The 12,338-nt window shown below is 40.7% G+C and overlaps 1 protein-coding gene across 5 annotated transcripts in view; it reads right to left on the minus strand.

The window, feature by feature from the left end:
* TMEM266 (transmembrane protein 266) overlaps positions 1-12,338 on the minus strand; it is an 86,524-nt gene that overhangs the window by 16,431 nt on the left and 57,755 nt on the right. For 4 of the 5 annotated variants that reach the window (XM_056345646.1, XM_056345643.1, XM_056345644.1 and 1 more), the window contains 3 exons: positions 12,060-12,116; positions 10,237-10,375; positions 8,637-8,752 (listed from right to left, as the gene is read on the minus strand). In XM_056345646.1, the coding sequence (XP_056201621.1) occupies positions 8,637-8,752; positions 10,237-10,375; positions 12,060-12,116 (312 nt within the window). The remainder of the gene's footprint in view (positions 1-8,636; positions 8,753-10,236; positions 10,376-12,059; positions 12,117-12,338) is intronic. The other variant, XM_056345647.1, reaches the window with a different exon arrangement.

A 12,338-nucleotide genomic window follows, 5' to 3' on the forward strand; every position in this document is an offset into this window, starting at 1 on the left:
GGCCTGAAAAGCCATCAGAGAGCATGATGCTACAGCGAGCCACACTGCACCTGTCACTCTGCATTTACAACAGAGATGGAATTAGCACCTCGATGCTTGAAAACTGGTGTGTAACAGCATGTAGGTTAAATGAATCTGGTTCTGGCTCTTGCCTCTCAGATGCTGACTCAAATCTACTTCGCTGTCAGATTTTGGAATCCACCAGCAGACCTAGTTTGTTCCACCACGGTCCACACCAGACATGGCACAAACCCCAGGCATGCTGCAGAGCAGCAGCCGTTGCTCCAAGCTGTGTAAGCAACTGGAGTTGAAACAAGACAGAATTTCCACAGATTTTAGAAAGAAAAAGGGATTCCAGTTTGCCACATCTGGAGACTATCTGCTTTCCAGAGCATAAGGGAAAGAACTACAGCAACTGGAAGGCCCACTGTGAGACTCAAATCTAAAGAGCAAGAGGGCAGTTTAAGCTTTCCAGGTCATATTCAAATCACCTAAACCAGGGACCTAACAAAGCACAGAGCTTTTCCTCTGACTTGAAATCAGTGGGCAGAAGTCTGGCAGCTGCAGACAGCTGGCTGCATGAAACGCTCACTGCTCTTAACTAAAGGTTCTCTGACAGCGGCAGCCAGAGTATCAGGTAGTACCAGCAAAATACAGCCCTGCTCCTTGATTCCCTCAGTGAAACCTCTATGGCACATCCCAGCGGGCGGGTTTTGTGTTAACCTGTCAGCTACGAAGCAGCAGCAAACTGGTAGTGCTAACTTCTCCCAGCCAGCCCTAAGCTTCCTGAGGCTTAACGTGCCTTTGCCATACCAGAGGTGCCAACGTGTGTCATTCAGTCGTGAAAGGACTGTCTCAAGTTCAGCTTTACAACACAGAGAACTTCAGGTTTTACCTTTGACATGAAAAAAACTCGTAAATCCTAAAATATCTCATATTTCAGTTTTCAAAGGAGAAAGATACCCTTTCGGACACTCCCTTGATTTAAAGGAAGAAATGCACTCAAACACGATAGGCAAAAAATAAGTCTGGAGGTTTTTTTAAAAAAAAATATTGCCTGACCATATGTACTTATTTAGCTCAACTAAAAGGCATTAAGAATTAGGCATCATTACTGTTTTTCTACATTTCATCCTTCAAAAACATTCTTGTGTGTCAGAAAAAGAAATATTGCAACCGAAATGCTTAATTCTGGCCTAGAGGCAGGATATGATTTTTTTTTCTTCACAGAAGACAAAAGAATTAGCAGGTATTTTGTAACACAGATAGATAAAGCTACCTAAAAGTCAGCTCAACAACTGTAGTTCTGCCTCACACCCAATTTAACCAGCTTAAGCATTTACAAAGATTGGCTAAAAATCGTAACAATCAAAAGCTTGAAGGGCATCGCTGCATTTTACAGATATGAAAAAGGAAGCACATTGGGTGAACCTTCCTGCCACGGTGAAAAATGGGGTAAAAGACCAGACCTTCTGATGGCCACTTACATGTTCTATTTGATAAAGCAAGCATTTCCAAATATCCACAGATTATTGTAAATCTTTAACTTCTCCACGGCCATCCAGTTTTTAACAGATGAGCTCATAAATATTATTGTTCAATTCGGCTCTGCCAATGCCAACAAGCTACGAACTATTGAGCCTGGCATGCCGGACAAAGCAGCAGTCTGCAACCACTGCTGGGATCACCACTCCGGACAGCTACACTTTATACAAACAAGTCTTTATTTCCTATTTAAGTGGGAGAAATGCCTGCCTCGGCTGACTCCGGCCGCGCAGCACGGGGCAGGGGCTCCGCGCAGCAGCCGCCTTCGCGGTTCCCGGGCTCGGCCAGCGCCGCCGGACGCCACCCAGGAGGGGCTCTGCTGCCCCCTGGCGGCCGGAGGCAGAGCTGCAACCCGGCCGCGCAGCAGGAGCACACCTGCCGGGGACGGGCGCACAATGGCACATTCTAGCAGCAGGAACCAGAACCCAGACCTGATGTCTTGGCTCACGCAACGCTTCCCTCATCCACTGCCTGAGGATAAGAAGGTATGCAGGACTTGCAACTTTATAAGTGATATGCGACCCCTCTTTTATTGCTAGCCGCAAACACAATCCACATGCTTGTCTTACTTTCAGCTATTAACGCAGCTAGTTCAGCAGGTCTGCAGTCCAGAACTGAACATGAGAATGTCAAGAGCAGATATGGAAATTGAATTCCTAGGCACAGTAAAGCAGCACAGTGCTCTGGACTTCAGCAACACGTGCAAGGTGAATAGCAGCACACAGAGATGTTCAGAAAGATAACAGCAGAAACTGATGTTGCCTACAAACCCAACACAGCTGCAGCTAATTATCACAGGCTCTCCCTTCCACTTTTTCATTACCTCAGATGATCAGCTTCCAGGTCCCATTTATGTTTGCCCTAAAGTCTATATAAGTCATTAAAACAGTAGAAAGCTGGAATGAAATACTGTTGCGTAACTAATTTATTTTTTTTATTGACAGAGAAGAGGGTATTTATTTTGATAATGCTGTTCGTCTCACTCCCACGTTCACTGTTACTGATGCAAAGTCATCTGTACGTGCTCCACAGAGATGCAGAACTGTAACCCTGTTACAGATGCAGAGCATAAGATAGAGCCAAACCCCAACCCAATATACTGCATTCAAATGCAAACCCAAAATCTGAGTCTCTAGCATGTTCAAAAAGGGACTGGGTGGGATGAAAAAAAAAATAATCACAGTTTATCCTAAGGATCGATTTAAGAAAATGAAAGGATGTTCAATAAAATACCTAGGAAAAGTTAAACAAGAAACTGGTATTTGCTCACAAAAGGCATGCATCTACTCAGGAAATCAGTTTAGTATTAATTATTTCCAATTATTACTTTAAAATTATCCCAAGATATTGTAGAAACTGGAATACAGTTTTAGCCACTAAAAGCAACCCACTAAAAACAAAGGTTAAGTCTAAGAGAAGTGGGTGTTCCTTATGGGCGTAATTCAATGAGAGACTGCACAAGCAAATTATGTTGTAGGTGCTTATATCTATCGAACATTATATTGAACACTGACCTCGGGCAGTTCTAATGTGTAAAAGAGCTAATGAGATTGCTCTGACTGCATGTCATACAGTCCAGGGCAGGTTAAATAAATCATTAAAAGGTATAAAATGTAACAGTCTTTTTAAGTAAAAATTCTGGGCCAAGTTAAACACATGAAATTTCTATTTGCAGTAGGAGCTGATGTAGCTATCTGAATGTAGACCTGAGCCTTCCTAACACAGAGTACTGCAGAAGAGCTGTACTGAGAAAACCATGTTGCATGCTTTCAGGTAGACCATCCTTCCTTCAGCCTCTAAGGAAGGATGAACATTATGCATATCATGAGGGGAAAAAAAAGAAAAAAGCATATAAACTTACAAAACATGCTTTGATCTGTTTAAATTAAGACTTAACTCATAGGTATCAGCTCTGTGTTAAGAACCTTGTAAATACCACAGAGCGCCAGCAGGCAAATAATGCTGTTGTGTGAAAGAGAACTTGTTGCTATCAAGGAGAGTAAGGTAAACCCTCTCCTGACCCAAGATAGTTACAACCTGAGCACTGGCCCAATTGAGACTGCTACTGACATTATTTACCAGGATACCTATGATATTCATCATCTTTTAACTACATGTACTTTGGTAGCTTCTGGTGGGTTCCTTTATCAGTAAGTTCCAACATACTTTGCAATAGAAAAAATATATTTGAAAACTACATAGTCTCACAGCTAATCTAGGCTGAAATGGACCTGTGAGGGTCATCTAGTCCAACAACCCACTTAAAGCAAGTCCGCTTAGCTCAGGTTGCTAGAAGCCTGTCCTGTCAAGTTGTGATTATCTCCAAGGTTGTATACACCACAACCTCCCCAGCAATCTGCTCCAGTGCCTGATCATTCTAGCAAAAATGTTTGTTCTTGTATCACATTCCAAGCTTGGGTACTGACACCCTGCACCTCTGAGAAGAGCCTGGCTACACCTGCCCATAAGGGAGCTGAAGACAGCGATAAATGTGTAATACAGGTGGCTAATGTGAAAATACCAAGAAAAAAAAGGGAGATTCTTATATGAGACCATCTGTATGAGTAGATTGTCAGGCATGAATAGAAAGTTAATTGATGGTAAGTTTAAACTTACTTAAGTTCGTTCAAAATTTGTTACATGTCCTCTTGTTGCACAAACTTCGCAACATTTTGGCAGGAAACAAACCAGAAAGAACTATGGGGCAACCTCTGCATCTCCTCACTCAAAGAATGCATCAGGTGATTATTTATAAGCAGGTAAAATGACAGAGACCTACCCAAAGCTCTAGACAACATCTTAGTTTACATGCCTGGTTTTATAAAATGTGCCACCCACCCTATCAGATATTATACAACATGCATGTAAGACTCAAAAAGGGGCTTAGCAGTGAATCATACAGTACTTCCCTTTAATGGCCTAGCAACGGAGTATGATTGACATAGTTTCAGAGAGATCAATGAACATTTTAGCTAGAAGCTTATTCGTGTCTAATGCAGGAGCAATAACTTTGGTCAATTCTATTAGTGCTGTCTGTACAGAATGCCCTGCCCTAAAACTCATCTGCCACTGGGATACAATCCAATGTTTATTTCCATTAGTTTAGCCATTGTTGGTAACAATAAAAATCAGGAGACAGTTGCAAACTAATGATTTACGGACAGAATGAAACACGGGATGACCTTGGCTGCCTTCCATTCACCAAGAAAATGACTGGTAGTTTGAAATAAATTAAAATTATTGCAAAAGGATAACATAAGTTATTCCTCCGATAGGTAATTTTACCAGCTAAATAGCCCTGTCATTAAACTAGCAGCTGTTGGACAAATTATATTCCAAGATAAAAATTATAATTTCCATAGTAGTTGCAGCTTTGAGAATGATGAAACTCCCAGTTCTATAGAAGCTGACAGAAAAGGAGCTCCTGCGATAAGGCTGAATGCAGAGTCTTGGCTGGACTGTACTCAGCTGAATGACTCTTGTGAAAGTTAAGCAGAAAATATCACATAAGTATATCTATTATCAGAAGTGGAAATTCCTTTACAGGTGATTCCAGAGGAAAAAAGCAACTTCCCTGACTGGAATTCACATTGTTAATGAAATTTTGGAACTCTTTTTCAATTTAAGTTATTCTGATAAAACAATACCATCAGCAAAATACTCTTCATGTTTTTCACAGTAATTTCAGTGAAACTTTTTTACCTTTTACCTTTACCCATTTTTAGAAATCCCTGCTACTGTGATTGTTAACGTTTCTCATGTTTTGTGAAGTCCTATACAGCCACCTCAGCCCTTTCAGTATTTTCTGCCTTGACTACCCTCATGCTCCACTCCCTTTCAATGACTTCTTTCTTGGCCAATGGACAATAAATAAAACTGCAAACTACTCAAACAGTTTCAGTGGGGTACTACAGAGAACAAAGCAGTAGTCCATGCAACTATAAGTTATAAAACATATTCTGGTTTTCACATGTATGGCTAGCCAAAAATCAACATCTGGAAAGAGTTTTCATGTTTGCAGAAGTATGTCTCTAATGTCATTTAGGAATGGAAATGTACTTTATAGTTGTGATACCCTATCACTGGCCAAAAAAAATGTACAACTGACAAAAGAAACAGATTTCAAAAAGTAAGATGAAGGGAGGTTGCATCTTTCCTGCATTTATTTTTTTAAAGCAGGAACTCTCGGTTTTGCCTGTCATGTGTTAAGTACCAGCTTCAAAACAGGAAGGCATGGGACTTCTCAGAGAACTGGCCACCAATTATTTTGGTTTTAAATCCTGAACAAAACAGGCTAATACTTTTTCCCCAGTTTCTCTTCAGAAATAATGAATATTTTGTCTGAAACGTTCAAAATTAATTTCATCTGCAGAAGATGCCAGACTTTGAGAATTTCAATCCCAATTGCCTGATAAGCGGCAAAGCAGTAAGAAACTGAACACAGGATCTCAGAAAAGAAAGTGTTGGGACTTTCTGACAGGAATGTTTTCAGCCCTGTCTATAATTATCAAGTAAACTCAAATCATCAGTGTGATCACAAAGATGCAGCCTCACAATGAATCAGTATTTACATCCACTACTGGGGTGTAGGCAACCATGGTGGCTTGCCCGTTCTTCCTACTTGGGCTGGCACTGGTATGTCCCAGCATGTATTAGAGGCAACAGGTCAACCCCTACAGGCCACTGCCAGCCACCCTATCTGCCATGCCAGACATGGCACCACACACACAGCAGACTGGAATCCCTTGTGGCCAGCACTCCAGATTTGGGAACAGCCAGACTGCTGAGGCAAACCTTCACCCAAAAACACAGGGATGCACACAAATGCCACAAAAAAGCCATCCTTAAAAAGGTCAGAAAAGATGATAAAATGAAAAAGCAAAAAAACTGGCAGAATTTTAGACATTAAATACCATTAGGAGACATTTTTCCCCACCAGATACTGTACACAATGTTAATGTGAATATTATAATGCTGATAAGTTGTTCCTGACTGAATTATGAAGCTAATAATTTACAAAGGAAAGATGCAGTACTTGTGTCAATGTCTTACGTTGCTAACTGTAGCAAATTAGTACATTTACCTCATATTATACAGCTGAGACATTTGTTTGGCAGGCAGCCAGGACAGTAAAATAAGAAGGATTAGCATGCTGTCATTTTTCTATAGTCCCTATTTTTCCATAGCTGATGACACTTGAAAGCTAGGAGAGAACCTGCTTTGTTTTCACAGATTTACTCATCTACCAATGCAGTATTTCTTTGTGCTTGATGTACAGCTATGCTGTAACCATCAGAGCTCAGATTAGGGCTACTATGCTCAGATGTTTTGCAAGCCGGGAATGCAGATAAGAAGTATATGGATGAGAATGGAGAGCAGCAAAAGCTGCTCCTGAACCCCACCTGGGATGAGTCCACCTTTATTCAAAGGCTATGAAATAACACCTTAAATTGTCTAGAGATTGAGAGTGTTATCTGGCTGCACAATACATTTCCTACAATTCAGTGTTTTCAAATGTATGACTGTCAAGAACTTTAGCCTAATAGTTGTCTGTCTGACAGACAAAATACTGCAACAGAAGTCCAGAAATCATTGATTTGCCTAGTGCATTTGGTCAAAGAATAATCCCTCCCCTGTAAAATGGGGTATATACCATTTCCTAGTTCTTTTCACAACCATGACAGAGCCATGAATCAATAACACTGTGCAAAGCCATCATGAAGAGGATTGAAGTTTTGCCATTGAAGATACTTAGACAGTTGGAAGAAACTAATTTTTGGCAAAAGTCAAGCCTAAATTTTAGGAATTGGTTACGGTTAACATGAGAGACTCTCTAAAACAGTGCTATGAAATGACACACAGTGTCAACAGGTCTTTGAAATTCATCACACAGACAAGACAACCTAACACTACCAAGAGTTCATTGCAGCATCCTAGGCTGAGACCCCGGAGACCTGGAACTAAATCTAAAAAGCCATTTGGGGACTTAAAATACTTCTGAAAGCATCAGTATTTAGCTTCCTCGGTAAAATGTGGGCACCTAAATCTCTGCTTCAGATTATGTACCTTTTGGGCTGTTGGTCTGTTCTGGGACAAGTTGCCTCTCCTCCTGTCTGCTCAGGCCTGTCAACTTTTTGACTGATTAAGCCATTCAGACTTACAAGTCTCCTCATTTTTGTATTTGAAAAGCACCTACCACAAGTGGGAAGTGGGAACTGAAGCTAGAAATCTCCAGGATTTATTTGGACACCTCACAGTTACCCTTACAACTGACACAAGAAACAAGTCACTTGGGCAATCATTCTGCTGTGGTTTGACGGTTACCTGAACGCCCACCTAGGGTGGGCCTCAACATGCATCCCCGGTATCCCTGGTTTCTACTTTAAGTTAAGCTATTCAAGAACTCATTTGCATGAGACAAACTGCAAAAACTCCTGGCTCATTGCCCAAAAACAGTGGTTTTATGTGTTTTTCATGTGAAGGTATTAATTTGAGATATTTTAAGCTTTACCTTCCCTTACCTCAAAAGACTGAATCACTCAACATTTGGGGGCCTGGGAAAAGTCTTAAATCTTGACTTGGTTCCAGGAACTAGAAGCTTCTATTGCAACATTTTGAATCTGCCAAAAGAGTCTCTGACCTACAGGGAAGCTGCATTCTGCATTTAAAGCAGGGAGATTCATTAGCTTTCAACTGCATATACTTTTCCTAGGAATATGGCCTTAATATATCTGCAACTGCTAATACAGCCAACAACAGCAATCACTTTGGCATGTTCTTTGTATCATGTCTAGCTATCTTTCCTCAATCAGTTAATTACACACTGGAAGCACTCTTTTTTCTATTTCATACTTTTGTTTTCCTCACCTTAAAAAACAAAAGCACAGCAGCAGAGGGAGACAACTGCTGTTTCACAAATAGCATGCTGACGATAGCCTGGCTGCGGCTAATACTTCCTTAACACCGAGACCTGTCACCTTACACTAGAAGTCCTAGGGATACTTCACAAACCTTAACTTGCAGCAAAGTACATGAACTGTTTGATTTGCCATGACAAGCTATGCGTAAAGAAAGACATAACTGAACTTTACCCCTTGTTCTTGGCAGATCTGGGTTAGTCTTTCCAGCTGCTCATCTTGAATAACCTTTGCCTTCTCATATTGCTGAATCATCATCTCCATCTCCACTTTCACTGGAAGGACATAGGCTGGAAAACACAAATAAGCACTTAAAGTAACCCAGCTGTGATTAAGTTTTTTTATCAGAGGGAAAACCTTTACAGGCCAAAAAGAGTGTCACCCCTTTCACTTGCATCTGGAGAACTAGAGTATTTCTTATAGAAAAAGCACTGGACTATTTCTTGTGGGGAAGGATAGCTAACATGTGCAGTGCATCAGCAGGGTCTAGATGTTGTTTGGCGAGACCTCCATTCGCCTGGCTGAGCTGAAAGGCGCCCAGCATGCTCCTCCTAGCTTCTGCTGCACTAATACAGTTCTTTTCCAGTGTTTACCACAGAATTCCTGAATTGTGTGGTAGGAGGATTTTCTGCTTAGAGTTAGGCCCATCCCCTCTAAACCTGAACAGCATGGCTCCCTTAGGAAAAGAACTATTCCAGAGCCCAGGGCACTTAATTCCTAGACTTCGCTGTAAGAAATGAATCCTTAATGGAAATAGCAGAATAAGAGGGATATTTCAAAAAAAAACGAAAAAGACGTGTGTCTTCTATTGTTTTTCCAAGCTGCAGCCCAGTTTTCAATAGGTCTTCTGAACACCCCTGGCAATTTTGCTCCTGTCATAACTATGGCAAACTCAGACTTGATCAGCAAGGCTGTTCAATGCATACTGCAATTCTTGTTGTTTTCTGAAACTACAGGAGATCCCGAACTTTTCTTGGACGCTTCAGTCGGAGAGCTTTCTTCAGCTCTGAATACAGAGCTTCCTGGGCATCTAAACCCAACATACCAACTTGATTCAGATCTTCCACATATGAGCAAAGTGACCATTTATTCCTTTTCCGCTTCTCTTCTCTGTAACCTGCAATGCCTGAAATCACTGAACACAAAGTAGAACAGTGAAGTCCTTGCTTCCAAGCACTGCCACCAGCTCTGCTCTCTGCAACCTCAACTTGCTGGGGCTTTATCATCTTCCCTGGTGCTTCCCTACAGAGATCTGTGCAAAACAATACCAATTCATGCTTCATTGCACACCAGCCCCGCAGAAAGCACCTTCAGCATGGAACCCCCATGGTGAGAAAATGCTCCTGGAATCTGACATAAAAATAGTATTACAGATGAAAACTTGGAAAAGAAAGCCCCAAGACAGAGTTAGCTGTATGGAAATAGAGAGGGTGCAGCAAAGATCAGGAAAGCAGATTGGAAGCAATTATTTTGCAGAATCAGGAAGCAGGTCAGGGCATTTGCTTTACAGGATAGGGGATGTGAAGATGTCTAACAGAAAACCAAACCGATCGATTATAAAGGCTCCTAGGTAACAGGAGATACACAGCCATGAACTTGAGACCTGCTCTCCTCCATGGGAGTCATAACTTTTCTGTTCAGTGCTTTTAAAATGTAAGAGGAATGAGAACGACAGAAACAGTGGTGGCAAAAGAAACTTTTTGTATTTTTAAAAAATCTTTTTTCCGATCCTGCCAGGTAATTCTGGGGAGTCATAAACTGTATCACCACTCACCATCAACGATCCTCTTCACCCTCCATATTCGTAGTGTGATAATAAGGCTGATAGCATCCCATGGGCTGCTGGGGCCATTAGCCACTGTTGAGGCCACCATTGGTGCCAAGGACAAGATTATGACAGCACCATCAAACACCTAAAGAGAAATCAGCTTTTTCAAACCCTTCCTAAAGACCGTAATGCTGCCATTCCTGCTTGGGGTCTTGAAGGGCTCCCACTTTGCCAAAAAGAAATGCAATTACAGTACATATTTGAAAGGGATCAAGCTACGGAAAGGCTGCATCCTTTTTAGGCAGCACAACAGAATTCCTTTGTGCATTTTATGAGGTGAGAAGAGATAAACTGTGGTGGAAGGGCAGGGAGAGAGAAAGGTATTTGGAAACACTGGCCAAAATCCCCAAGCAGAAGTGATAGCCTAAATGATATTACAGCCAAAGAGTTTTATTATCATTGGTATTTATTACCTGATTACTTGGCATTATGTCATCCCAAAAAAGGATACAGCCCCTGCCCATAGATCTTACTGTCTAAATGAAGAGATCAAGATGACAAGTAGAAAACGATGGAGCAAAGAGACTTGATGGCTCTTGGTCACGTCCTGACTGCACAATGTGTGTGGGAACGGCTGTGCATCAAGACAGAAAGACTCCCTGCTCTCACCTTTATTGAGCAGCTAGGTTTCCAAGGATTTTGACAACTGGGACTATTCAGAATGATTTGTATGACATTCGTTGCACTGGGATTAGATCAGAAAAGAATATTGTACAAAGTATTAGAAACGTGTGAGTAAATAAATTTCAGAGCAAACTGGCAATGGTGGTGTGCCTGCCCTACACTCACCTAGCAGGGTAGAAAAGAATAAATACCATGTTCTCACTCCTACTGAGACATTTCCCAGCTGCCAAAGACCATTGATTAATGGTTTGCATAAGGAAGTGGGACGGATTTTTATAAGCACCACACATTCAGAATTGTGCGTAACAATTTAGTGTGTTGAAAAGAAACACTTCTTACTGCCACCATTTCATGGGCAGTGAACAATATGACTCCATTTCAAATTACCAAAATGAATTATCAGAAATTGCTGCATTTAGTCTCACTAATGAGTCTCTGAATCAGTAATTTAAGTTTCACTTCAGTTTTTCTGAAAAACATGTTAAAAGGTTTACAACTTTAGTATTAAAATGTGTGAGCCTCTAGACCGAGAAAACCCATTTTTTTCTTCTGGTGCATCCTATGCAGTATTAATTTATCAGACCGGTATCAAGAAAGAGCTTTTAATTTTTCTGATCTCCAGATTTCTGTTAAGTTTAGGATTATGTGTTGCTTCTAACACATGTATTTCCTTATCTGCCTTTGCAACAGTATGCACATTCTACCTCATTTTTAATTTGAGGTACAAATTACAGTGTTTATCATAATTGATTTTAATTAAAAAAAAATTCACAACAAAATTGGGGGGTTTGCCAAACCACTATTTTTTATCAGAAAGTTTGTGTGGCTCATTATCCCAGGGTGGCAGTACCAACAGTCAGACTAGCACAACTCTAACAAAAGAGACACAAATAACAAAAATGCCACAATTCCCTCCTTTCTTAAAATATTTCCAAATATTGCACTCTTCTCAGTGTCTCACATAAAGAGAGACGACATCATACAGCTATGTATACCTGCATGCAATGAGAAGAATGTGCATATTTATCAGAGTTAAAAGATACTGTATTGCATCAGGTCTACAACAAACAAACTGCTACCCAAAGCAGTTTGAATATTCTTACTGTGTGTGTCTCAAAAACAGTACAAAGAGTAGGAGTGCTTACCTCTATTTTGTTTTCAATGTAATCCCATATGCCAAGGACCACAATCCTCAAAATAGTCTAGTAAAATAGATTAGGGGGAAAAGAGACGATGAATGTTTTTGTAATTTTAGACAAACATTTAGTCTTTTATCTGTTTAGGGGATAATTTTTTGTCTTTATTTAAGCATTATGCATTTCTTCCGAATAATAGTAAGGATCTAGAAAAGCTACGCTTCTGTATTATAAATGCAGGTATTGCTTTCCCACCACTATATTGACTCAGTGAAACTTCCATAAACA

The sequence above is a fragment of the Falco biarmicus genome, chromosome 7 (genome assembly GCF_023638135.1).
Source record: "Falco biarmicus isolate bFalBia1 chromosome 7, bFalBia1.pri, whole genome shotgun sequence".
In the NCBI taxonomy this organism is placed as follows: domain Eukaryota; kingdom Metazoa; phylum Chordata; class Aves; order Falconiformes; family Falconidae; genus Falco; species Falco biarmicus.